Here is a 27318-nt window from a genome sequence, read left to right on the forward strand (position 1 = left end):
ACCTCTTTGACCTTTAGTCACCTGTGAACTTTGCTATGAAACAGTCTTTGATAATAAGACCATAAGATATAGGAACAGAAGTAGGCCATTCAGCCCATTGAGTCTGCTCCGCCAATCATGGGCTGATCCAATTCTTCCGGTAATCCTCAGACCCCTAATTTCTCTCCATACCCTTTGATAACCTGCCTACCCAAGAACCAATCTATCTCTGCTTTAAATGCATCCAATGACGTTGCCTCCACAGCCGCTCATGGCAACAAATTCCACAGATTTACCACCCTCTGACTAAAGTAATTTCTCCACATCTCTGTTCTAAATGGACGTCCTTCAATCTTGGTCATGCCCTCTTGTCCTAGACTCCCCTACCATGGGAAATAACTTTGTCATATCTAATCTGTTCAGGCCTTTTAACATTTAGAATGTTTCTATGAGATCCCCTCTCGTTTTCCTGAACTCTAGGAAATACAGCCCAAGAGCTGCCAGACGTTCCTCATACGGTGACCCTTTCATTCCTGGAATCATGCTCGTGGATCTTCTCTGAACCCTCTCTAATGTCAGTATATCCTTTTCTAAAATAAGAAGCCCAAAACTGCACACAATACTCCAAGTACGGTCTCATGAGTGCCTTATAGAGCCTCAACATCACATCCCTGCTCTTGTATTCTATATTACATTCGCCTTCTTCACCACCGACTCAACTTGGAGGGTAACCTTTAGGTTATCCTGCACAAAGATTCCCAAGTCCCTTTGTACCTCTGCATTTTGAATTCTCTCCCCATCTAAATAGTAGTCTGCCTGTTTATTTCTTCCACCATTGTACTTTGTATTTCATTTAACACTTCTTTGCCCATTGCCTAAAATATCAAAGATTCTCTGCAGGTTCTCTGTTTCCTCAGCACTGCCCGCTCCTCCACCTATCTTTGTATCATCAGCAAATTTAGTTACAAATCCACTAATCCCGTAGTCCAAATCATTGACATACATCGTAAAAATCAGCAATCCAAACACCGACCCCTGTGGAACTCAACTGGTAACTGGCAGCCAGCCAGAATAAGATTCCTTTACTCCCACTCTGTTTTCCGCCGATCAGCCAATGCTCCACCAATGCTGATAACTTCCCTGTAATTCCATGGGCTCTAATCTTGCTAAGCAGCCTCATGTGCGCCACCTTGTCAAAGGCCTTCTGAAAATCCAAGTACACCACATCTATTGCATCTCCTTTGTCTACCCTGCTCGTAATTTCCTCAAAAAACTGCAGTAGGTTAGTCAGGCAGGATTTTCCTTTCAGGAAACCATGCTATCATTGGCCTATCTTGTCATGTGCCTCCAGGTACTCCATGATCTCATCCCTAACAATTGATTCCAACTTTCCAACCACTGATGTCAGGCTAACAAGTCTATAGTTTCCTTTCTGCTGCCTCCCACCCTTCTTAAATAGCGGAGTAACATTTGCAATTTTCCAGTCATCTGGCACAATGCCAGGATCTATTGATTCTTAAAAGATCATTGTTAATGTCTCCACAATTTCTTCAACTATTTCCTTCAGAACCCGTGGGTGCATTCCATCAGGTCCAGGAGATTTATCCACCCTCAGACCATTAAGCTTCCTGAGCACCTTCTCAGTCGTAATTTTCACTGCACATACTTAACTTCCCTGACACTCTTGAATGTCTGGTATACTGCAAAATATGCATTCAGTTCCTGTCATCCCTGCTTCTCTCATTACAATATCTTCAGTGTTACTTTCTATTGGTCCTATATCTACCCTCAACTCTTTTACCCTTTATATACTTAAGACAATCTTTCAGTATCTTCTTTGATACTAGTCACCAGCTTCCTTTCATAAGTCATCTTTTCCTTCCTAATGACCTTCTTAGTTTCCTTCTGAAAATTTGTAAAGGCTTCCAAATCCTCTATCTTCCTTGTATGCCCACTCTTTTGCTTTTACTTTGGCTCTGACTTCACTTATCAGCCACGGTAGTGTCCTTCTTCCATTCAAAAAATTATTCTTATTTGGAATATATCTGTATTGCACTTTCCTCATTTTTCACAGTAATTCCAGCCATTGCTGGCTCTGCTGTCCTTCCTGCTAGTGTCCCTTTCCAGTCAACTTTGACTAGTTCCCCTGTCATGCCATCGTAATTTCCTTTATTCCACTGAAATACCAACACATTAGAATTGTTTCTCCTCCTCAAATTTCAAAGTGAACTCGATCATATTGTGATCACTGTTTCCTAGGGGTTCCTTAACCTTAAGCTCTCTTATCACCTCTGGATCATTACACAACACCCAATTCAGCACAGCTGATCCCCTAGTGGGCTCAAAAATAAGCTGTTTTAAAAAGCCATCCCTTAGACATTCTACAAATTCTCTCTTGAGGTCCAGTACTGGACCATGACTCTGTGTTAAATAAGTGGAAGCTGTTTCTGAAATCATTTAGAGGTCCATACAGATAAAATATGGAGAGTTTCAACAGTAAAAAAAAAGCATAAACAGAATCACAACATTGATTTTGTACCCTCAAACCCATCACATAACAACAGGCTCGGGTTTTATTGACATATGGTAAACAAGCATTGAAAGCAGTTCAGGGAAAGCTCAGCTATATAGAAATATACTTATAGTTTGTATAGCTCCAAAATACTGTCCCAACAGTGTTCAATGACAACTGCCATCCTGCTGTTATAAGACTATCGAACAGTCCCCTAGTATAAGATGGACTCTTGACCTCATAATCTACCTTGCACCTTATTGTCTGTCTGCAATACATGTTGCTTGAAACACCTTATTATGAATTTTTTAATCTTACCTTGTACTACTTTGATGTACTGTTGTAATGAAATAATCTGTATGGATGGTATGCAAGGTAAGTTTTTTCACTGTATCTCAATATGTGCCAATAATAAGCCAATTGATCAGTTTACGGATGTTATTAATTTGATGGTCAGAGGAATGTTATTACAAGTGCAGACACATGACACAGTCTTGTGATCCTTCAAAGTCCAGTTGTGAACCTTGCTGCCTGAGCGAGTTCTTCACCTCATTAGACTCTGGCCGTGTGGCAGAGAGAATGGCAGCTGCTTAAAGGTCACTCTGGCCTTGGATCATTTCCTGTCATTTGCCAAACAGGCTGGCCATGGATTCTAACATCAGCTAAGTTTCATATCCCATATGATTTGACAAGGCATAGATGGAAATAAAAACCGATGATGGTATTTATCTCGTAGAATCAGAATATCACTGACATATATAATCTATCTTGTTTTGTGGCAGAGTAATGATAAAAAAACACTAAGTTATAAAAAATAAATCAATAGACAGGAAATAAAGGAATAGCGAAATTGTGTTCATGAGAACATTCAGAGATTTGATGGTGGAGGGGAAGAAGCTGTTTGTCATTGAGTGGGCTTCCCCTGTTCCTCCTCCCCAATGGTAGTAATAAGAAGAGGGCATGTCCTGGATGTTACTGGCCTTTCGTGGTGGGTGCAAGCTTCTTGAAGATTCACATCTTGAAGTTAATTTCAGTGGTGGGGAGGGTTGTGCCCACGATGGATCTGACTGAATCTACAGCCCTCTGCAGTCTCTTGATCCACGGACTAATTTATTTATTCCCAGGTAAAAGTAGTCCATATTTCCACTGTATGGGCCAATTGAAAGTTGCTGGTTCTGTTGAAGGAGCATCAAGCTAATATATTAATTCTGGCTCTGTCTCGATACAGGCACTGCCTGGTCTGTTGAGTGTTTCCAACATTTTCAAATTAACTGCACACTTTCAACACCTGCAGTGTTTCTGACTTTTGAAAGTCCTTTTCATCTTCAAACTTAACATGACAATTACATAATTTCTTGGAAAAAAACCTAAAATTCAGTAAATCAATTCAGAAAAAAGAATCCCATCTACAGGATAATCCCTTTTGTAGTTAAAGATTGTGCCAAAAATGTTTTAAAATGAAATTCTTTGGAAATGGGAAGGCATTTAAAATTTTTTTTATGTTTGTTCACCTTCCTGTTCTGTTGGAACTGAAATACTACAACAGAAATCTGTGGTCTTCTGGCTGCTTGTACATTTAACCATCTAAGTTTATTTTGAAGTAAACATTCTTGCAACTGCCTTGTGGATTGGAACTTCAGTATCTGCTGAACAACACTGACTACATCAAATTAAAATCTTACAGCAGCAAATGTGGTTTATTTTCCTGAGTGGAAGTGACTTTGAAGTTAAACATCAACATTTCAGTTAGGTGCTGTTAATTATGCAGAAATTTAAGATAATTAATTAAGCACGTAAAGTTTAACAAATGATGCCCAACATCCAAAAAGCAGTCTGAGTCTTCAGTGCTGACGGACTAACGAACCGCTGGAGGAGATTAGCAGGTCACACAGCATCTGTGGAGAAGGAATTGTCTACGTTTCGCGCAGAAACCCCGTGTCAGTACTGAGAGTGGAGGGGCAAGGTGGCCAGTATAAAGAGAATGGGAGGGGTGAGAAAGGATTCTGAGGTGATAGGTGAACTGAGGAGAGATGTAAGATGACAGGCAGGAAGTGCCAGATAAGGGAGGGGAGCAGAGCTGAAGTTGGGATACAAGAGAGAAATGAATGATAGTTGGGAGGCAGACAGACAGAGAGACGGGATTGAGGAAGTGGAAATGAATAAAGGGATTGCTGGATTGTCAAGGAGGAATTATTATTTGGATCAAACATTAAACTGAGGCCTCATTGTCCCTCTCATATTAAGCACAGATGAGCAGCCTCCAGCATCCTGGGACCAGTTTATTCTACAACCAGCAGCTCATTTGGTTGTTTACCACATTACTCTTTGTGAGATCTCACTGTGTGTTAGTAGGCAGCTGTGTTTCCTGCATTATCACACCGCCCACATTTCCATAGCTATTTCATTGCCTATAAAGTGCTTTTGGCAGTCCTGAGGTCAGAAAAGATGGTGCATAGATCATAGAATAGTACTGCACAGAACAGTCCCTTCAGCTCAGCATGTTGTACCAGGCTAGTTAACTGGTTATTAAATGCCTAACTCAACCAATCTCATCTGCCTCCACCATCTGAGATCTTCTTAAATGCCCCTGTTGTACTGTACTTGCCTCAACTATGAGCCTTCCAGCCACCCACCTCGAACCCTGTAGAAAACTTGCTCTGCACCTCCTTTCAACTTGCACGTCACATTAACTGTAAGCCCTCTCATATTAGCCATTTCAATTCCAAATGTCTAATCTATCCATGCCCCTCATAATTTTATAAACTCTATCAGTACTCCCCTCACCCTCCAGAGAAAGCAACTCACATTTGTCCAGCCTCTGCTTATAGAAAATGCCCTCTAATCTGGACAGCGTCGTGGTAAAACTCTTCTGCTCCCTCTCCAAAGTCTCCATATGCTTCCTATAAGGGGGCAACCAGAATTGAATGCAATATGCCAGATGCAGCCGAATTAGAGTTGTGCAAAGCTTTCATTTGTTTTGAATTATTCGCACATATACAGCACTCAGAAGTGAGTTGTCAGTTGCATAGTTAGTCATTTTTTCAGATGCAGGGAGAATCACGTTTGGGTTTTTAGTTATTTATTTCTGAGCTGCGGGTATCACTGACAGGGCCAGTATCTATTGCGCATCCCTCTCGGCCCTGGGAAGGTGGGAGTGAACCACCTTCTTACCTGCTGAGGGTGCTGTTAGGGAGGGAGTTAGAGTTTAGATCCTGTGAAAGTGAAGGAGCAGCAAGATATTTCTGAGACAGGTTGACGTGTGACTTGAAGAGGAACCTACAGGTGGTGACGTTCCACCGTACCTGCTGACCACGCCACTCAGGATGACGGAGCTCAGGGGTTGGGAGATCTCAGAGTAGCCTGTGTGAGTAACGTTGTGTCCTTTACACCGTTGCTTCTGGGTGCAAGTGTGAGGAGAGTAAACTCTCTGGGCAGTGGACTGGATAATAATGAAGCAGGCTGCTTTTTCCTATAGAGTGTTGTTGGAGATGCACTCGTTCAGGCAGGTGTTCTATACAAGACCCAAGGGACTTGTGTGAATATTGCCAGGACCTGAGGGCCTGACGTACAGGGAGAGGTTGGGCAGGCTACAACTTTATTCAATTAAAGTCTAGAAGGGCGAAGTCTCGAAGAGGCACAGACACGGTAAATGCACTCAGTCTTTTATCCAAGTCTGGGCATAGGCTTAAGGTGAGAGGGGAAAAGGAAGCTGAGAGGCAACTTCTTCACACAGTACTTCCTCAGTATATGGGACAAGCTGCAGAGAAGGTAATCTGGCAGATTACCATAACAACTTTTAAAAGATATTTGGATAGGTACATGGATAGGAAATACAGCAATATGGGCCAAATGAGACCTTCTTAAGTGGGCATTGAAATTGGGCTGAAAGGCCTGTTTCCATATTGTATGACTCTATTATACTATTCATGTGGTGGATCTAGTTAAGTTTCCAGTGGGAATTCAATAATTGTGATACCATTGAACGTCAAGGATAAGTCAATGGATTCCCTGTTAGGAGACAGTCATTGTCGGACACCTTATGGTGTAAATGGTATTTGTGGAGGCTGAACTATTGCACGTACTACTGAGCTACATGGCAGTTCAGATACAAGAATTGCAGATCCCTAGCAAACCTCAGATCTTGTTTATACTAATACCACAAGATACAGGAACCAACACTAACACCACAAGATACAGAATCAGGATTTGGTCATCCAGCCCTTGGGCCTGCTGCACAATTCAGTCATGGCTGACTTCTTTTTCTCACCTCATTCTCCCTTTAGCTCCTTCAATCTCTGCCTTAAATACACCCAGTGTCGAGTAGTGGATGTCAGAAAAGGTTGCCCAAGCACTGATCTCTCCACAGAGCTGAAGTCTCTTCCACAGACACCCCCCCCAGCGGCTGGGCCCTGTGTTAAAGTGTGGCCCTTGGAGATGGGCCCAGTGCTCCAGCTGAGGTCTAACCTATAAAGGTCTGCAAAACAACTTCTTTGTGTGATGTGCCTATTTACAGGTTGTAGCCACTCTGCCCCTCTATCTCGACTTCACATGGATCTATAGGAAGGGGCAGTGTTCATCACTGAGCGGTGATGACCTTGAACTGGAACAGTAGAAACCGTTAGCAATCACAAAGCACAAACCACGGCCAATCTGTGCTGTGCATATTGGCCTGTGACAGCCTATTTTTAAGAGGAGCTTGAGCCAGTTAAGCTTCCTTTCCCAGTTAGACTTCAGCCCAGGGTACATGAGCGAAAGCTTGGCAAGAGCATTCAGATTATAAACCAATGCAACACATGGGTAAAGCAATTCATCCTCCAACAGATCCAATGGATTACATCGCAGAACGTAATGAGGGATTTATGTCCTTTGTTATGCGACAAATAGCAAAGGCCTAAATCAAATCTGGTAGCGTGCATAATTGTCCTGTCTCCATCGATGCCTGCCCAGGGTGCACTCTGCAGGACTCCGACCAGCGGTGTGCAAGGTGCTAACGACAAAGAGGGGCAGATGTGTCCTCGTCCGCCAGGCTTCTATCTGTCCTTGGTGGTCAGCTTCTCGATCAGCTCCTGCAATGGAGCCAGCTCCCGTCGATCGATGAGATTAAATTCCTGCATGGTGGGAGAGATGCTGGTTTAGTGATTTGGTGGAGATGGTCAGGACGGACGACATGGGCTGTGTGGTGTCAGTTGTGCCAATACTCGGCACGTTGAGCGTATGTAGAAACTGGACATTTGATCTAGCTGCTATGAGTTAGTGTTCCTCCTCCATGTGTCTCTTTCCGTCTCCAGCTACACCCCCTACTCCATTCCCCTCGTCTTTCTGCTTCTCCACATGCCCTTGATGCCTCTCTGCTCTTCCCCTCAACCAGTGGTGGAGAGTTACAATTTCTCCCCACTCTCTAGCTATCCTAAACCTACTCAGATTTATCTGCAATCTCTATCGGACACAGTTCTGGATTCTCTCACGTCAAGACACCTCTACTTCCCCAAATGGCTGAGGAAACACGGTATGTCCTCAATGACCCCCACCATTTTTTACTGACACTCCATAGAAAGCATCCTTTGCAGATGCATCAGAGATTGATAAGGCAATTGCTCTGCCCGAAGACCACAAGAAATTGCAAAGAGTTGTGGATACAGCTCAGCACATTACTGAAACCAGCCTCCTCTCTTCCATTGACTCTGTTTACACTTCCCACAACCAATATAATCAAGGATCCCTCCCAACCCAGTTATTGTACCTGCCTCAGCCATTTCCCCTGACAGCTCATTCTGGTACTCACTCCCCTCATCTAAAAAAGTTACCTCCCGGGTCTCCTTTAAATCTCCTCCTCACCTGCCTCTTATCTTGTATCTTGTTTTAGACCCCCCAACCCTGGGGAAAAGACTATGACTTTCTACTTATCCATACCCTCATGATTTTATAAATCTCTATGTGCTTACCCTAATTTTCCTATGCTTCAGGGAATAAATATCCACTGTGGGCAACTACCTATAAGTCAAACTCTCTAGTGCAGGCAGCATCCTTTTAAATCTCTTGTGCACCCTGTGCAACTTGACAATGTCTTTCCTATAACAGGAACAGTACACAATACTCTCCATGAAGCCTCACCAATGACTTACCTAACAGCTATATGTCCCTAATCCTAAACTCACTGCCTTGACTGACAAAGGCTAAACGCTTTCGTCGCCACTCTGCCACTTTCAGCGAACTGTACACTTGTATTCCAGGTCCCTCCATTCCACAGCACTCATCCGTACCCTCCATTCACTTTAACAGTCCTTTCCTGGTTCGAGTGTCCGAAGTATGTCACCTCACACTTAGGATATCGAAGTTGAAATCCGTTTTACTTTTCCTCAGCCCATCTCCCTAAGTGACCAAGTTCTCTTTGCAATTACTGCTTCACTATCAAATTCCATTAGCAGACTTGCTAATTATGTCATGCACATTTATATTCAAATCATATATATAAACAATGGATAACAACACTGACTCTGGGACTCTTCACACGTCACAGGCCTCCAGCTGGAGATTTGACCTTCAACCATCACACTCTGCTTTCAATCATCAAGCCAATTTTGACTCAACCTTGTAGCTACTCCTGAATCCCATGCACCTTAATCTTTCCAATCAGTCTGCAATGCCGGACCCTGCCAAAGGCCTTACTAAACATCCACTGGCTTACCTTCATCTATCCTCTTTGGAAAAGCTCCAAAAGATCTATCATACACAACCTCCCACACACAAAGCCATGCTGACTATTCTTGATCAGGCCTTGACTATCCAAGTGATGGTAGATCTTGTCTCTCAGAATTCACTCCAGTACTTCTCTACAAATTAAATCAGTTGCACTAGTTTGTAGTTCCCTGGTCTGTCTTTGCTACCCTTCTTGAACAATGGAACAACATTAGCCATCCTCCAGTCTTCAGGAATTTTGTCAGTGGCTAATGGTGAAGTGAATACCTCTTCAAGGGCCTCTGCAGTTTCTTCCCTGCTTTCCCATAAGGTCCGGGGAAAGACCTGGTCAGACACTATGGATCAGCCCACCTTAATGTGCTTCAAGGTTGCAAATACATCCTTCCTTGCAAGATGTAAATGATCTAAGGCCTCAGTATTTACTACCCTCATTACTTCATTACCTATGATATTCTTTTTAGTAAACATTGAGAAGAAACAGACATTAAAAATCTCAGCCATCTCCACATATTAGAGGTCCTGATGGTCTTTAAGAGGACCTAAGCTCTCCCTAGTCACTCTTTTACTATAAATATAACTGCAGATCCTCTTGGGATTATCTTTAACCCTGCCTGCCAAGTCCATCTCCTTCTTTTTGCCCTCCTGACTTACCCCTTAAACTTGTTATATTCATCGAGGGTTCACTCATACCCAGCTGCCCAAACTCAATGCATGCTTCTTTCTTTTTTCCTTAACAGAGCCTGGACATCTCTTATCAGCCAGGTTTCCAAGAAGCTTGTATGCCTACCCTTCACCCCAGTAGGAACCTGCAGGTTCCTATTTAAAAGCCTCCCACTTGCCAACTGTCCCTTTGCCTTTAAAAAGAGTCATCCCGTCAACCCCCGCTAGATCCTAATGCCCTCAAAGTTGGCCCTGCTCCATTGCAGGGCCTAAACCTGTGGACCTGTGTTGGGATGCACTTCTATGTGTGATGTGGGAAGTGTGAGAGGTGCAGGGTGTAGATGTGTGTTGGCGTAGCACGTGGTTGTGGAGCGTGTATGTGGGAGGCGTGGGGTGTAATCTGGGGGTTTGGGGGGAGAATGTGAGATGTGAGGGCTGGGATTTGAAAGGTGTGGAATGTGAGCAGAGTGGGTGACGGGGTAACATGTGAAGCCGGCAGCGTGATATGTGAAGCGTGCAAAACGGGTTGGGGTGTGGGAGTTATGGATAGGGGGTTTGATGGAAGTGATATGGGAAGGTGGTGTGAGGTGTGGTGTTGGAGATTTAGGGGATGAGGGGTATGAGGAGAATGAGTTGGGTGTGGAGGAAGGAGTGCAAGAACCCACAGCTGAGTCGGGGCTGACAGAGAGGTGAGTGGACCATGTAACAACTGGGCAGTGGTCGATGTGATGAACCTGGAGGGCCTACCTGAACGAAGAAGATGAAGTGTTTGAAGGAAGTATTAAGGTGGGCTTCCTCCTGGAGCTGGATGACAGACTCAAAGTGCTGATGGTAAATGTGGGCATAGACCCGGAACAGGCGCTTCAAGATGGCTTTTGCAACAGATATGAAATTCCTGGGAAAAGGAACACCTGGAGAAAGGGAGAGGCAGGGAGAGAAAGGCCAAGAGAGGGGGAGGGAGAGGCAGGGAGAGAAAGGCCGAGAGGGGGAGGGAGAGGCAGGGGTGAGAGGGAGAGGCAGGGAGAGAAAGACCAAGAGAGGGGGAGGGAGAGGCAGGGAGAGAAAGGCCAAGAGAGGGGGAGGGAGAGGGAGTCAGAGAGGAACAGAGATTTAAAGAGAAACATTGATCCAGAAAGAGGATGCAAACAGGTCAGAGAGAAATAGTGAGTGATACAATGAAAGAGATAGATAAATTGAAAGGTAGATAGAAACAGAGTATCAGTGAGACAGAGTAGGAAGCAGGAGAGGGGGAGAGAGAGAAGGGGGAAAGATTTTTAATTCAACTGCAGAGATATTAAAAATACATGCACTCCCACAAGACCTTCATGTTCCCTGTGATTCCCCACAGTAACTTAATGCTGATCAAATCCTAGTTTGTAGCTAGTCTGTTGCAGCGTTCAATGTCTACACAGCAAGCTCCCAGGTACAGCAATGTGACATTTACAAGATCATGGTGTGATGATTTTGGTGAATAAACATTGGCCAGGCACTCTATTTTTTATTGAATGTTGCCTTGGGATAATTTACAGACTGAAGGTGCCTCAGATAACTCTCTTCTCTGCAGGACATCTTAGCCCACAGTATGGTTCTCCTACAGATTTTATGCTCAGATATTCAGAGAGGGAGTCAAAGCTACAAACTTCCATCTGAAGGCCAGGTGGGCCACGCTGAACAACCCCTGACCAGCAGTGAACAGCACAATACTCGGGTACACCAAGCAGCCACCAAATCATTCCTCAATCATCATTGTCCAAAACTCCTGCCTTGGAATGAAGGTGATAAATGGGAGAGGCTGAATGATCTCTTCTGCTACTAGATTCTGACATTGCTGCTTCATCCCACCATGCTTGCACTACTGTTTAGATCCCCAGAAATGTTTGCTGGCTAAGTCTTTGGACAGAGAATCAGGTACCATGTACCTCAGAGGTACTGGTTGGATGTGGGTGATGAGATACATCCCCAATGCGCATCACTAGAATTGCAAGCATCAGGTTGACAAAGGTCTATAGTTTTGTCTGGGAGATGAATGCTTCTGCCCTCAGAAGCTTTTTACATGTATTACATGGAATACTGGAACACAAGGACCTTGGACAAAGCTCTTAGAATACTGCTCTCTGGACTCCTGTAATACTGGATTTATGGATCTCTGGAACACTAGATTCCTGGTATGGAAGGGCTGACCCATAAAGAAGACTTGAGTAATGGGTCTGGAGGTTAGAAGAGGTGAGGTTAATGATGGTTCAGTGAAGGTTTGACAGAGTGGCACAATGCCTGAGGATAAGGCCAAGATGAGAAGTATTTTATGAAGATAGTGCAAACCCTCTGAATTCCCTCATCCAGAGTGCTGTGGTCACTTAGGCACTGAGTATGCTCAAGCCAGATGTTCACAGATCAATGGAAAATCTTAGTAATTAGCTTTCCAGACTAGAAGCCCAGAGGCTTGGAGCAACAATCCAGAGAGCTGAGTTCAAATCACACAGTGGCAACTGCAGTTTAATCTCAGTTATCAAATGGTATTTGCTCAAGAACTACAGAATAGATATAAAACCCGTCTGGTCCACGATGTCCTTCAGTAGGTAGAAGAAACCTGCTGGTTTTTCCCTGTCTGAGCCCATATGTGACTCCAGACCTAAAGCATGTAGTTACTCTTACATACTCTCTGAAATGGCCCAACAAGTCAGTCAATCCAAAACCAAAGAGGGGTGTGCAATAAATCCTGGCCTAATCAGTGACATCCTGATCTTAGGAGAAGGAACAACAGGGATCACAGGCATGGCACAAAGGTCAGATATGATTCACTGATAGGGTCACCTAGAGGGCCAGAAAGGCCTTTCTGGTTCTCACATTATTACCAATATAACTTGGTCAGCTTGAGAACAAATGTCATGTGACCTTTCAACATGAATCTGGTGGGGGGGGAATAACACCACATTTTAACTTTATCCCCATGATCTTTGAAGTCTTGGGGAAAAAAATTACAGAGATACATAAAATCATGAGAGGCATAGATTGGGTAAATGCACACAACGTTTTCTCTAGGGAAATGGAACCTAAACTAGAGGGCACAGCTTTAGGGCAAGAGCAGAAAGATTTAAAGGCGATCTGAGGGGCAGTTTTTTCACACAGAGGGTGGTTAGTATAAACTGAGTTGCCAGAGGAAGTGGTTGATGTATACACTCTACATTAACAACATTTAATAGACAATTGGTTAAGTATATGGAGAGGAAAGGTTCAGAGGGAGATGGGCCAAAGGCAGGTAAATCTGACTAGCACTTTGGTTGGCATGGATACTGTGCTATATATCACTCTATGACTTTAATTCATTGCAACAATATTTGGCATGGTCAAATATTTACCTATTTTTGACGGGAAAAGGGTCTCATCATCCAGCTGCTCTTGAACCCAGGTCATCAGGTAATCGATGTACTTTGGGGCTGAACATTTAATTGGCTTCTTAACATTGGTTCCATCAGCCCAGTGATACTCATATCTGTAGATTATCCAGGGTAAACAGGAGAAACTACAATTATATAAGGAATGGAAAGCACAGCAAGAATCTAGTTAACACTTAAGCGCCAGTTAGGCCTCAATTCACTAGTGTGAGTCTCTGTTCCTTGTGTGTTTACACAGCTTCTCCTTGTTCCTTGCTGTTCATGTCATTCACTCCCTGTGGGAGAGGATTCCATTCCTCCTGTGTTCTAGATAAAGAAGAAGAAAAAGAAGAATAGCCCTTATCTCGGCAGTGGAGTTATCGGGGCATCGCCATGATGTCTGTAGCAAGCTATTCTGGTTTTCACAAGGCTGAGTTGCTAGCTCGACGCTCAACCCGACTTGGATTCGAACTCGGGAACATTTGCTCCGGAGTCCGGCGCTGATATTATTGCGCCACCAAGCAGGGCTCTAGATAAAGAGCTTTCTTCTAAATTCCTTATGGGTCAGTCTGACATTAATGGCCCCCTGCTCTTATCTCACCTGCAAACAGGAACATCTCTGCATCAGGCTGCCCTAGCTTGCAACATTGTTCAAGTTCCCATCCTCATTTTTCCATTGGAATGAAGTCAGCCTGGCCAACGTCTGCTGAGGGTTGAACACTGACGTTGCTCCCATGGAGAGTGGTGGGGGATAGTACAGGTCAGCTTTCTATAGAGCAAAGTGTTATCACCAGATGAAAATGGCTGGAACACAAATAAATGACACCAAGATTGGTAGGGATGTGCAAAGACATTCTTAGACTACAGAGTGATTCTGAAGGTTACACGGTTGGCACAACATTGTGGACTGAAGGACCTGTAATGTACTGTAGATTTCTATGTTCTGTGTTTGCTGAAATGGGCTGAGAGATGGCAGAGAGATATGAAATAATGCATTTTGGGAATCGTAATGAGGCAAGGACATTGACCATGAATGGTAGGGACTTGGGGACTATTATCAGAGAGTGGAATGAAGGACTGCAGTGTTCTCTTCAGGTTATTGTGCTCAGTTGCCCAGAGTGGGACTTGATTCAACCTTCAAAGTCAGAGAATATTTCCAATTTAACCACAGCCAAATGCAAGCGTAAAATATCTCCCAGCTCACAGCCAAATACATGTCAGCATTGGAAGAGATATATACCAGTACTGACATGTCATATTTATAATATCTATTTTTAAAATGATAAGTATCTGAGTGCACCCTCAGGAGGACAGTCAATTACATTGTTTCTGGTGCAATTACTGATCAACCACAGGTTTACACATCATGTGTGCTTACAAAAAGAAGTTGCTGCAGATGCTGGAAACATGAAATAAAACAGCAAGTGCTAGAAACATGCATCTGATCGTCAACAGAGAGAGGAATGATAGTGTTGGATTAGAACTCTTCTTTTCCTTTTAATTTCCCTGTAGTTTAACTTTCCTATGCTCACTTCTATTTTTATACAATTATCTATATACATGAATTTTCCAGCAATTATGGTTGCTGCTGCCAATTTTTGTTTTGGCAAAAGAGTTTTGCCAATCACCTTTCCAGCTCTTAGCTTCACCCCACCCCCTCCAGTCTTCTCCTATCATTTTGCATTTCCCCTTCCCCCTCCTACTTTCAAATCTCTTACTATCTTTCCTTTCAGTTAGTCCTGACGAAGGGTCTCAGCCCGAAACGTCAGCGGTACTTCTCCCTATAGATGCTGCCTGGCCTGCTGCGTTCCACCAGCATTTTGTGTGTGTTGATTGAAAGCAGCAAGCTGGCTGCTGGCTGTGTGCCCAGAGATCTGAATTCTTTGGGCATGAATTAATCAGTCTGATGGCCTGGTGGAAGAAGCTATCCCGAAGCCTGTTGGTCCTGGCTTTTATACTGTGGTACCATTTTTTCAGATGGTAGCAGCTGGAACAGTTTGTGGTTGGGGTGACTCAGGTACCCAATGATCCTACGGGCCCTTTTTACACACCGGTCTCTGTAAATGTCCTGAATATGGGAAGTTCACATCTACAGATGTGCTGGGCTGTCCGCACCACTCTCTGCAGAGTCCTGCAATTGAGGGAAGTACAGTTCCCATACCAAGCAGTGATGCAGCCAGTCAGGATGCTCTCAATTGTGCCCCTGTAGAAAGTTCTCAGGATATGGGGGCCTATACCAAATTTCCTCAACTGTCTGAAGTGAAAGAGGCGCTGTTGTGCTTTTCTCACCACACAGCCGGTATGTAGAGACCACGTGAGATCCTCGATGATGTGTATGCTGAGGAACTGGAAGTTATTCACCCTCTCAACCTCAGATCCATTGATGTCAATAGGGGTGTGCCTGTCTCCATTCTCTGTAGTGTCCCAATTGAAGAGCTGTCCCTCAATCAGCATCAGGAAAAACATGCATCCTGCCTGGTCTATCCCAATCACTTCGGATGTTCCTGGCTCACATCCAAACTGAGAAAGCTAACCCAAAGACTTGGATTTCCAGAGCACCTTTGATATCTGTAGCTGTACTTTACAGGCAGCAGACTACTGCGGCTGTGTGGCCACTGCTGTATTTGAGGCAAACGTGGGAATTAGTTGGTGCACTCCACAGTAGTAAGAGGGGAGATGCAGGGTGCTGTTTCCTGAGAGACACAGGAATCTGCACGTGGAAATCATGAACTGAGAAGTCAGCATATAGACAGAGCTACTAAAGAAAGAGTTGAGGCAGGAACATTAACATATAAAAGATAACTGGACAGGTACATGGATAAGGAAAGGGTAAGAAAGATATGGGTCAAATGCGGAAAAATGCACCTAGCTCTGCTGGGAATTTTTCTGCAGGGACAAGTTGGGCTGAAGGTTCGGTTTCTGCGCTGTACGACTTGGTGATTCTGACCGCAGAGGCTGGGATCTGGGCTATAAAGCAAACTGCTGGAGGAACTCAGAGGTTCAGACAGCCTCTGGACTGTTGCTTCAGGCAAGGAACAGACCCCGGATAAGGAATCCCTCCAGCTGCACAATATCAGAACGCCTGCCTCGCTATGGTGCTGGAAGGGAGCTGGACCTTAGGGCCCAGGGCCAAGCCTGCTTCAAGCTCCATTAATCGCGACAATTGAATCAGATAACGCGGCACAGAATGTCTGAAGGCCCAGCTCCTCAACCCATCCTCCATGAAACAGCACAGTCTGCTGAAGCAACATGTAAACAACTGGACAAACTCAGTGGGTCAGGCAGCATCTGTGGCAAAGGGATAGTTGACAATTCATGTCAAGTCCGCTGACTGTACTCGAAATTTGACTTTGAACAGAACGTACATGCAAATCTTTGGCCCTGCTGGCGACCACGAGACTTGGGTCTGTGTAGTCAGCTGAGATCTATGGACTGGGGAAGACAGCTGTATTATTAGCAAAGTCTGAAGTAACTCTGGGCACTCTCGTGACACTCCTGATCACAATGCTGCCTGCTAATGGACTGCAAATGTGCTGACAACTGCTTGCAGTTGTCTGAAACACAGAGGACACACTTCTGCTTTTCCACCACAAGAACAAAAATTAGCTGGAAACACTCAGAGGGTCAGTCTGTATCTGTGAAAAGAGGAATAGAGCCAACAGTTCAGATCTCAGCTGAAATACAGATTGCCCATATCCCTCTGTGGATGCTGCCTGACCCACTTGAGTTCTTCCATGCTTTGTGTGTTGCTCCTGATTCCAGCATCTGCAGTTTCTTGTGCCTCGACCCTTCATTAGAACTGGGAAGGAGATAAGGGAACCTCACTGAGCTGCGGGACCCCCACCTCCTCTGACAGGACAACACCCCCTTCCTCCACGTACCGTCAGCTCGGATTTCTGCTGTCGGTCTTTAGTGTGGGACTGGACACGCAGCCTCCCTGCAAGATCTCTGCTTCCCCAAATGACTCAATACTTTTCAGGATGTGAAAGCTGAGACTTGAACTCAAGTTCCCAACTGCGTGCATTGAGGGTCAGTCTGCTGAGAGAAAAACCTCCGCCCCACCCCACCCCCACCCCCACAGTCTTGACAGTGGACGAATAGTGGCATTGACCTCCAGAAATAGCATCTGGCTTTAGTACGGAAGCTTTCATTTTACTGGATGAGCTGAGGGTGCCTGAACTGTGCACAGATTCATTGCTTGAAATCTGATCTCACAGTGCATGGAGCAACCTGCAACGAGATGTACAGGGAGCCACTGTAGGGCATGAGGTCTACGGACAGTCACAATGAGAGTGGAGGGGTGTCGGGGAGAGTGCCTGTGAGAGTGGAGATGGAGGCAGCTGGGGTGGATTTAGGGAATTGAGGCAATCAGGAGAAGGGATGATGTCAAAGCAGGATTGTGTCCCGAAGTTTTGGTGGGGTAACTGGGGTAAGGTCAGGGTGGGGAGGATGGATTCAGAGCTCAGTTTGCCTCAAGTCAGTGATTGGGAAAGGGACGATCTGGGATTTAGAACCTCAGCCAGTGAAAACAAATAGACACAGGCTGGGCTCATCACTGCTTTCCGGCTGAGGCAGTCCAACACTCTCCCAGTCCACTCCCTTTCTGATATTTGTAATCTAACTTTGCACTTTACTGCTGCCAGAAAACATCAAATTTCAAACTGATTCTGGACTCTCGCTCTACCATCTTCAACACAGCTCATGCAAAGCCCCCGGCCCACTCCAGACCCTCCTACCACACAACCCCGACAGCTCAGAGAGCGCAGGCAATCTCACCCGACCCCCCCAGTGACTGGGTCATGACCCACCTGACAACAGTACATCAGCCCACACTTTCCCAGCCTAAGACCCACATTGTCTGATCACTAAACGCCAGTCCCGATTGTCCACTGTCATTCAGGAAGTGGAGGTTGCCGAGTTTTGTCAGCAACGTCCACTCTCTCCTCTCCCCCTCCCATCAGGGAGAAGATACAGAAGCTTGAAAACAAGCAACAGCAGATTCCAGGACAGCTTCTATCCCAGTTACAAGAATTGTTTACAGACCTCTCATTTCCTAAACAAGAAGAAAATTCAAAAGTCAGAGGTGCAAAGGGATTTGGGAGTCCTTATGCAGGATTCCCTAAAGGTTAACGTGCAGGATGAGTCAGTGGTAAGGAAGCCAAATTCAATGATAGCATTCATTTCAAGAGGACTAGAAAATAACAGCAAGGATGTAATAAGGCATTGGTTAGACCATACTTGGAGTATTATGTGCCGTTTTGGGCCTCTTATCTAAGAAACAATGTGCTGATATTGGAGAGTGTCCAGAGGAGATTCATAAGAATGATTTCAGCAAGGAAAGGTTATGAACGAGGAGCGTTTGATGGCTCCGGCCGGGCCTGTACTCACTGGAGTTTAGAAGAATGAGGAGGGGGAAGATCACAATGAAACTTAACAAATCTTCAAAGTCCTACTAGATACAGTGGATGTGGAGAGGATGTTTCATATATCCAGGGAGTCCGAGACAAGAGGGTGTCGCTTCAGAATAGAGGAACGTCCATTTAGTACAGCGATAAGGAGGAATTTCTTTAGCCACAGGGTGGTTAATCTTTGGAATTCATTGCCACAGATGGCTGTGGAGACCAGGTCATTGGGTATATTTGAAGAGAAGGTTGATAGCTTCTTGATTAGTTAGGGTGTCAGAGGTTATGGGGAGAAGGAAGGTGAATGGGGTTGAGGGGATAACAAATCAGCCGTGATGGAATAGCAGAGTAGACCAGATGGACAGAATGGCCTAATTTTGCTCTTATGTCTAATGGTCTTCCAATTCCAATTCCTTCCTCTCAAAATAAAGCGAGTTTGACCAGACTTTGGAAACTCGTTTTTCGCAGCACAGTAGAATAGATGATGTCTGAATCCCACAGAGACTCCGGCACCTCCCTCTTTTTAGAAGTTTGTGAAAATTCAGCATGTCATTTAAAATTCTGACTCACTTCTAATGATATGTGGAGGAGAATATATTGACTGGCTGCATTGCAGCCTGGTATGGAAACACCAATGCCCTTGAACAGAAAAGCCTTCAATAAGTAGTGGATGTATCCCAGTCCATCATGGATACAGCCTTCTCCACCAGTGAGCACATCTACATGGAGTGCTGTCGCAAGAGTGCAGCATCCATCATCAGAGACCCCCACTGTCGAGGCCATGCTCTCTTCTCACTGGAAGAAGGAACTGGAGTCTCAGGACCTACACCACCAGGTTCAGGAAGAGTTATTACCCCTTAACCCTCAGGCACTTGAACCAAAGGGGGGTAATTTTACTCAACTTCACTTGCCTCATCACTGAACTGTTCCCACAATCTATGGACTCACTTTCAATAAATCTTCATCTCACGTTCTCGATATTTATTGCTTATTTGTTTACTTACTATTACGATTTTTTTTTAACCGGTAATCTATTTGTATTTGTACACTGATTGCCTGTACTGTTGGGGGGAGGGGTGGTCTTTTATTGATTATATTGTGTTTCTTGTACTTACTGATAATGCCCGCTAGAGAATGAATCATGTGCATGGTGACAAATATGTACTTTGATAATAAATTCACTTTTACCATTGAAATATGAACTATCTGCTCAAGACAGCTGCCTAATTAAACCCCAGAAAAAGTGACATGCTGGAAGAGTACATGAAGTATCAGGGCTTTAAAGCGGTAACGTACTTGGGACCAGCCGACATAACCGGACAGCTCTCCTCACTGCAGAAGTCTGTTATTGTGCCGTACAGCATGTTGATCTGGTTGAAGAAGTCCACCGCTGGGTTTTCATTGGTTGGATAAAAGACAAAGATTACTTCAGTTAATACTTGTCAGTTTAGCTAGCTTCCACATTCTATAAGCAGGCTCTGATGAAGGGCCCTTGACCTGAAACATTACCAGCTTTATTTTTTCTCTATGGATGCTGCCTGACCTCTGAAACATTTAATAATCAGAGCCAAATGTCAGATTGCCCTTAGTCTTTGAGCCTGTGTTAGCCTTCTTCTTGTCTCATGCTTAGAATGTTGTATATATTCCTTCTCTGTGTATTAATCCTGTTTCCTTTGAACGATATCACATAATCTGCTCTGGCCACCATGAATAAATCAGCAAACCCTGTCTTGCACCTTTATAAAGCTTTTGTTGTCCACAGGTGCCCTTCCCTCAGGCAAGACTATCAAGAGATAACAAACAACTGCCCGCTTCTTTGACGCCTACATTTAGGATCTTGGTGTGTCTCAAACATGGACATAGATTGCCCACGTTTCAGAATAAACTCCAGGAGATACTAAGAAACTTTAATCTCAGTTTAAAAGCTTGCAAGGTGAGAGGCAGAACGGTGACTACAAGCTTCTGAGCGTGGACGGGAGGAAGGTGGGGAGAAAATGAAGAGGAGTAGAGAAAGAGGGATGGATGCAACAACTTTTACAACCTGAGGGTGTCATTAACATGTTTTCCACCCAAAGCAACATTTGTGGATGTGTAGACCCAATCGCAATTCAGGAATCACAGCCACCATCCGTTGTTCCTTTTTGCACTTTGGGTGCATTGGGTGGCATTTTTGCTGTTTCCATGGCATTAGTCTGTTATTTTTACGAGGCCTAGTTGCTAGCTCGTTGCTCAACCCAGCACAGATGGAAAGCGTGCAAGGAGCCAGCGGGATTCGAACTTGTGACCATTTGTTTAGAGGTCTGGTGCTGATGCCACTACCCCACGAGCTGGCTTACACAGCCACCATTTGGCACACACCAAGCTCCCATCAACACCAATGTATTATGATTTTTCTTTTAATGATGTCACTTGAGAAATAATTATACTACTGGAAAACGTACAGAAACAACTAGCCACATCAAGCTGAGGCCAAGCTCAGCACCCATCCCCTCCGCCCACCCTTCTCCCGCTGTATACTAGCGTGCACCCACCCAAAGCTAAGCTGCTACAGCCTCCAGTACGGCCCTCACTTACAGCTAGAGGACCCCTCCCCTTGCCACCCAACCCCGGCCTCTCCTCAGCCTTGCTGAGCTCAGGTGTGGCAGCATCACTCACTGTTGACGGCGATCCACTCATTCAGATCTTCACCGTCCGGTAACATAACAGCCAATCGCAGATTGCCACTGCCCAGTGTGGCCTCAGCATGCTTCAGCAATTTATACTGGTGAGACCCTTCTGGAATGTTCTTCTTTGGTTTGAACGTCCGGGAGGAACGATTCCCGCTGAAAAACAAGAACCACAGATGCTAAAGTGAACTGACAATGCCTTAATTTAACTTTCTCACTTCACATCATTCCTCTCTCATGTGCTTTGCAGAAATTCCCCTAGTCCCCAATCTTAACCACCCTCCACTGGGAGGGTTAGTCATTGTTCAAAGCAAGGCATCCAGTGGAGAAAGTAATGCTAATTACTTGCAGTACAGTTGTAGCACTAGCATTGCTGATTTAAACCTTTTACAATGATTGTTCCAGCCGCCTACCCACGGTACACCATGTGCCACTTCCACCCCCAAATCCACTCCAGCCACTGACAGAGGGTGTGGCTCTCTGCATCCGGACACAAGAGGGGAGGAAAATCTGCCAGAATATATCCACCTACATGAAACCCAGCCTTCCTTCCACTGACTCTGTCTAGACTGGGCCAGCTCTCGATCCGGGACGTGCCCTCTTCTCATTACTACCACCAAGGAAGAGGTACAGAAGCCCGAGCAGCCAAACTCAGCAATTTAGAGACACCTACTTCCTCTCTGCCATTTGATTTCTAAACTCTCTATTAAATCTACCTCACTATTCTTTTGCATTAATTAATTAATTATTCATTCATTTATAGAAACGTAGAAACTCTACAGCACAATACAAACCCTTCAGCCCACAAAGCTGTGACAAACATGTCCCTACCTTAGAAATTACTAGGCTTACCCATAGCCCTCTACTTTTCTAAGCTCCATGTATCTATCCAGAAGCCTCTTCAAAGACCCTAGCGTATCTTTCTCCATCACCGTCACCAGCAGCCCATTCCACTCACTCACCATTCTCTGAGTAAAGAACTTACCCCTGATATCTCCTCTATACCTACTTCCAAGCACCTTAAAACTATGCCCTCTCATGCTAGTCATTTCAGCCCTGGGAAAAAGCCTCTGACTATCCACACAATCAATGCCTCTCATTATCTTGTACACCTCTATCAGGTCACCTCTCACCCTTTGTCGCTCGAAAGAGAAAAGGCCAAGTTCATTTAACCTATTCTCATAAGGCATGCTCCCCAATCCAGGCAGCATCCTTGTAAATCTTCTCTGCACCCTTTCTATGGCTTCCACATTCTTCCTGTAGTGAGGCAACCAGAATTAAGCACAGTTCTCCAAGTGGGGTCTGACCAGGGTCCTATACAGCTGCAACATTACCTCTTGGCTCTTAAACTCAATCCTACGATTGATAAAGGCCATTGCACCATATGCCACCTTAACCCCAGAGTCAACCTGCGCAGCTGCTTTGAGCGTCCTATGGACTCAGACCCCAAGATTCCTCTGATCCTCCACACTGCCAAGAGTCTTACCATTAATACTGTATTCTGCCATCATATTTGGCCTAGCAAAATGAGCCACCTCTATACTTAACTAACTTACAATATTTTTATGCCTTGCACTGTACTGATGTTACAAAAACAACAAATTTCATAATGTCTCAGTGATAATAAACCTGACTCTGACTTCAGCCTGTTTTGAGAAAGCAGCCAGCATCAGTCCGGATGAAGCATCTCCATCTGAAATATTGATTGTCTATCCATTTTCCTCATTTACCTCCACAGAGGCTGCCAGATCCACTGAGCTTCTCCAGCATTTTGTGAATTACTCCAGATTACAGCATCTGCAGTCCTTTGGCATGTGTCTCTCCATGTCAGTATAATCAAAAAGCCCACTCCAGTCATCCCCCTTCCACTGAGCAGAAGACACACAAGCCTGACAGCGCATACTCTACTGCCAGGCTCAAGGGCAGCCTGCATAGGACCAACACTGAATGACTCAGGATCTGTTTGTCCCCCTCTGCCATCAAATTTCTGAACAACACAAATTCTTTTTAATTGCACTATTTATTTATTTGGTAATTTATAGTAATTTTTATACCTTTGCATTGTACTATTCTCAGACCATATACATCAATGATAATAAACTTGATTCTAATTCAATCTCCCCCAAGCTCTTTGCAATTTATACTTGTTTTCTCATTTCACACAAGATGCTGGAGGAACTCAGTGGGCCAGGCAGCGTCCGTGGAGGGAAATACACTGTGAACGTTTCAGAACAAGTGGTTTCTGAGATACTGCCTGACCTTCGGAATTCCTCCACACCTTGCGTACTGCTCCAGATACCAGTCCTGTGTTTCTCACTTTCCCGGCTCTGAGAAAAGAGCCCCCAACCTGAAATATTACTTCCAACTGACGTTACAATGCTGCCGAGCGCTTCCAGAATTCCATCAGACTGTGGAAGCTGGGAATTGTAAACTGGAGGGATGTGATGGAACGCAGTCCTCTGTAACTCAGAGGTAAGCCCCACTCTACATGTTCTCAGAGATCGAGTCAGGCATTCACATGCAATAAACCTCACTCTGCACCACACTGACAGAAATAGAATGAGGCATTTCTTAAGTTTGCTTATTCATATTTGGGAACCTGGGGATCATTGACAAGGCCAGCCCCAGAGCCCATGAGAAAGTCCGTGGAAGCATCTATAACCAGTTGGAACACTTCAGGGTGCTACTTAACGGTCACCCACATGGGGCGAGTCTCATCTCACACAGAGATCAGACTCCCTCCCTGAAGGCCATCAGTGAACACCGTGGGCCTTTCTGACATTCCTGAGTTCTCTAGTCCACATTTCTACATCTAGTTGTTCCCCAAATCCCAAATTATTGACTGAATTCTACAGCATATTCCAAGATGAGAAATTATGCGAAAATTATCTATGATACAACTGTGACTGTATGCGAAGATGTCAAATAATGCCACAGATTCGAACCTAACACACTGCAATTGATCCAATCCAATCCATTCTAATTCTACTCTACTCCAACCCGCCAATTTCATCCTGACAATCCAGTCTGACACATTCTATACTGACACGTTCCAATCCAAATCATTCCAGTCGGACACATAACTGAAAGACACATTCTGTTGGGTGGGGGGGAGCTGTAGGGGGCTGCAAACTCAGCCAGTTCCATCGTGGGCACTAGTCTCCCCACCACTGAGGACGCCTTCAATAGGCAATGCCTCAAAAAGGCAACATCCATCATCATCAGGGATATGCCCTCTCTCATTGCTACCATCAGGGAGGAGGTACAGGAGGCTGAAGACACTCACTCAGTGTTTTAGGACCAGTTTCTTCTCCTCTGCCATCAAATCGTTGAGCAGACAGTGAACTCCCAGACACTACCCCACGTTTCGCTCTTAATTATTTTCTATATATTTTATAGTGAATTTTGCACTTCCCTTTATCAAACTCCTCGACATGTCACTGACAACCTGATTTTGATTCTGATTCTAATCAGATGTATTCCAGTCCAAGATATTCCAAACCGATATATTATGAATGGATAGATTTCCAGATACATTCTAATCTCACACATTTCAATCCATCTGAATTTATTCCAATAGGATACCTTCCAATCGATTAGATACATTTATATCTAATGCATTCCAATCTGACACCAAACATTCCATACTGACATCTTCGAATTCAATTCATTCCAACTGGATACATCCTAATCAATTAAATATTCAATTACGATGCATTCAATCCAATCCTAGTCCTACCCTGTACCTCCCACCACATTCCTGTCGGATAGATACATGTTGCATGCCGGCCTCATACATCGAGGCGTGCCATATTTTAGACCTGACACTGTTGGACGCCGACTCATTCCAACCTGATGCAGTTCTAACTCGAATTCTGACACATTCCAGTCCAGCCTGCCAATCTCGCTGACATAGTTCCTAAATCCTCCACCGTCCTGGCAGTCTCCGGTGCGGACACACGCCAGTGCTTTTCCAGCTCACTCCGCTGCGCTCGAAACCAGCATCTCGCAATGTGGTGGACAGTGAGGAGACTCGCTCGGGGTGGAACCTGCAGTCCAGTCACCGTACTCACAATAAAAAGCTCATGCTCCCCGCCTGGCCTCCCTCGCAGCCGGCAGTAATGGGTGGAATGCAGCCGGCGCTGTTGCAGCGGGTTCCTCTCCGCCCTGCGGTCGACAGACCCGACACTCGCGAGATTGCACCCCGCTCCGCCGCTGCCGCCTGACCTCCCCTGCCCGAGTCAGATGACTTGCTCTCTCGTGTTGCCGGCCCTGCCTGCAACATGTGGATGACGGCCGGATGGACCTCCCCACAGTCGCCTACAGCCCCCGGAGTCTGCTAACCACCCGCGCCCTCTGCAAGCTTTCCCACCTCCACTTTCACAGATGTTGACCTGCCCGTTGCATTCTGCAGAGTGCATTTTGAAACGAGAGAGAGAAAAATAAATCTGCAGAAGCTTAAAATCCGAGCAACACACACGAAATGCTGGGGAACTCAGCAGGCCAGGCAGCATCTAATAGCAAGAGTAAACAGTCGACATTTCGGGCCAAGACCCTTCATCAGAACCCTCACCTCGGATGCTGCCTGGCCTACTGAGTTCCCCCAGCATTTGGTGAGTGTATTTTGAGTTTTTTTTTTCTCGCTCTGCGTTCAAACTTTTAATTCTGCATCAGGGAATGGATTTCTAAAGCAACCCACTGGGGGTTGACTAGTTTGAAATGCGCAGAGGCTGTGATTAACGGTTTTGAAAATGCAAACAACAATAAACTACAGGGCAACAAGCACAGTCCCAATGCAGGGTCCCGACCCGAAACGTCCACTCATTATTCATTTCCATAAGTGCTGCCTGATCTGCCGAGTTCCTCCAGCGTTCTGTGCGCCAGAATCTCGTGTTCGTAAGCGAAGTGCATCGAGGAGGGAAATGGCAGAGGACATCTCTTGAAATTTCTCCGGATTCCGGCGGCTGCAGCTTCTCGTGTCAAAAAGGTTAACTGTCGGCATGTTTCTCATTCGCTCCACAATGTTTGCATTCCCAAACAGAAGCACAAGTAAGGTGTGCAAGGCGCTGGATGCTGGAGCAAATGAAAACAGATCGTTGCAGGAACGCAGCGGGGTCGATCAACAATCAAACGGGGTCTCGACCCGAAACTTAGTCCATCTCCCGTCGCAAAGTGCTGTCTGGCCCGCTGAGTTTGATGTTCTGTTGCATTTATTTTTACAAAGCTGTTAACAATGAACTCTTGGCATTTCAAACTATTTCATACACAAGTGGTTGCTTTAGAAATGCAATCGCTTATGTTGCGCCTATTGAAATAACGATAATTTGCGGGGGGGGGGGACGATAAATGACGGAAAATGTTTCACCAACAGGTTTAGATTTTGAGACCGGAAGGATAAAGGGGGCACTTGGAAAAATAATTGTCATATGATCTGTCAGATTCACCATTGCAGACACAGTTAAATTGGCAAACAGATTTATTATTGTCTCAGAAAACTTTCCTTGTATACCGTTCACACGGTTTATTACAAATGTGCATTAAAGTACTATAAAGGAGAACAAAAAACTGCATGACGAGTTACAGAGAAAGTGCAATAAAGTCAGAGAATAAGAGCCTAAGTTCAGAGCGATCCGGTAGGATTCAGTATTAGCATTGCGCAGATTTCAGGGGAGACTGTGGACTCAGCGGCTCCCTCTGACACAGGAGCGGAAGCGAATAGCTTATAGTGTATTGACTGCCTCCAAGCTTTGTTACCGGAGGCTGAGATTTTGCAGGAATACGTGAACAATGGAACATGCAACCACCACCACTTGCTATCAGGTGGCGCGGTCTATCCGCACCTGAATGTGGGCGCCCTAACGGGTGAGTACAAAAGGAGGTGCCGTCCGTGTTGATCCGCCGTACCTCTACCTCCACCACTGCAGGCGACGCTGTGCTCGGAGGTCCACCCTCTCTCTGCTTGTGTGTTGAGGTCCGCCGTCTCTCGACTGCCACTATAGGTGGCGCTGTTTATGAAGGTTACTATCGCAGAA

At 45.1% G+C, this 27318-nt stretch overlaps 1 protein-coding gene across 1 annotated transcript; it reads right to left on the reverse strand.

The window, feature by feature from the left end:
- Positions 1–2510: 2510 nt before the first annotated feature.
- On the reverse strand, positions 2511–27169 carry LOC132391826 (MOB kinase activator 1B-like). The gene is made up of 6 exons (XM_059965480.1): positions 25360–27169; positions 21276–21442; positions 19917–20010; positions 13204–13337; positions 10595–10758; positions 2511–7599 (listed from the first exon to the last, which is right to left on the reverse strand). Exons 1-6 carry the CDS (start codon positions 25569–25571, stop codon positions 7522–7524), a joined length of 849 nt encoding a protein of 282 aa, XP_059821463.1. The 5' UTR covers positions 25572–27169; the 3' UTR covers positions 2511–7521.
- Between the last annotated feature and the right edge of the window lie 149 nt (positions 27170–27318).

This window comes from Hypanus sabinus, chromosome 3 (genome assembly GCF_030144855.1).
Source record: "Hypanus sabinus isolate sHypSab1 chromosome 3, sHypSab1.hap1, whole genome shotgun sequence".
Lineage (NCBI taxonomy): Eukaryota > Metazoa > Chordata > Chondrichthyes > Myliobatiformes > Dasyatidae > Hypanus > Hypanus sabinus.

Bases quoted from the DNA above. Each gene is read 5' to 3' on its own strand.
- LOC132391826 (XM_059965480.1), bottom strand. From the start codon at position 25,571: ATGTTGCAGGCAGGGCCGGCAACACGAGAGAGCAAGTCATCTGACTCG. The intron at 20,011-21,275 runs GTGAGTGATGCT...ATGAAAACCCAG, and splicing joins TGAGTGGATCGCCGTCAACA to CGGTGGACTTCTTCAACCAG. The intron at 10,759-13,203 runs GTAAATATTTGA...CCCTTTCTCCAG, and splicing joins CCTTTTCCCGTCAAAAATAG to GTGTTCCTTTTCCCAGGAAT.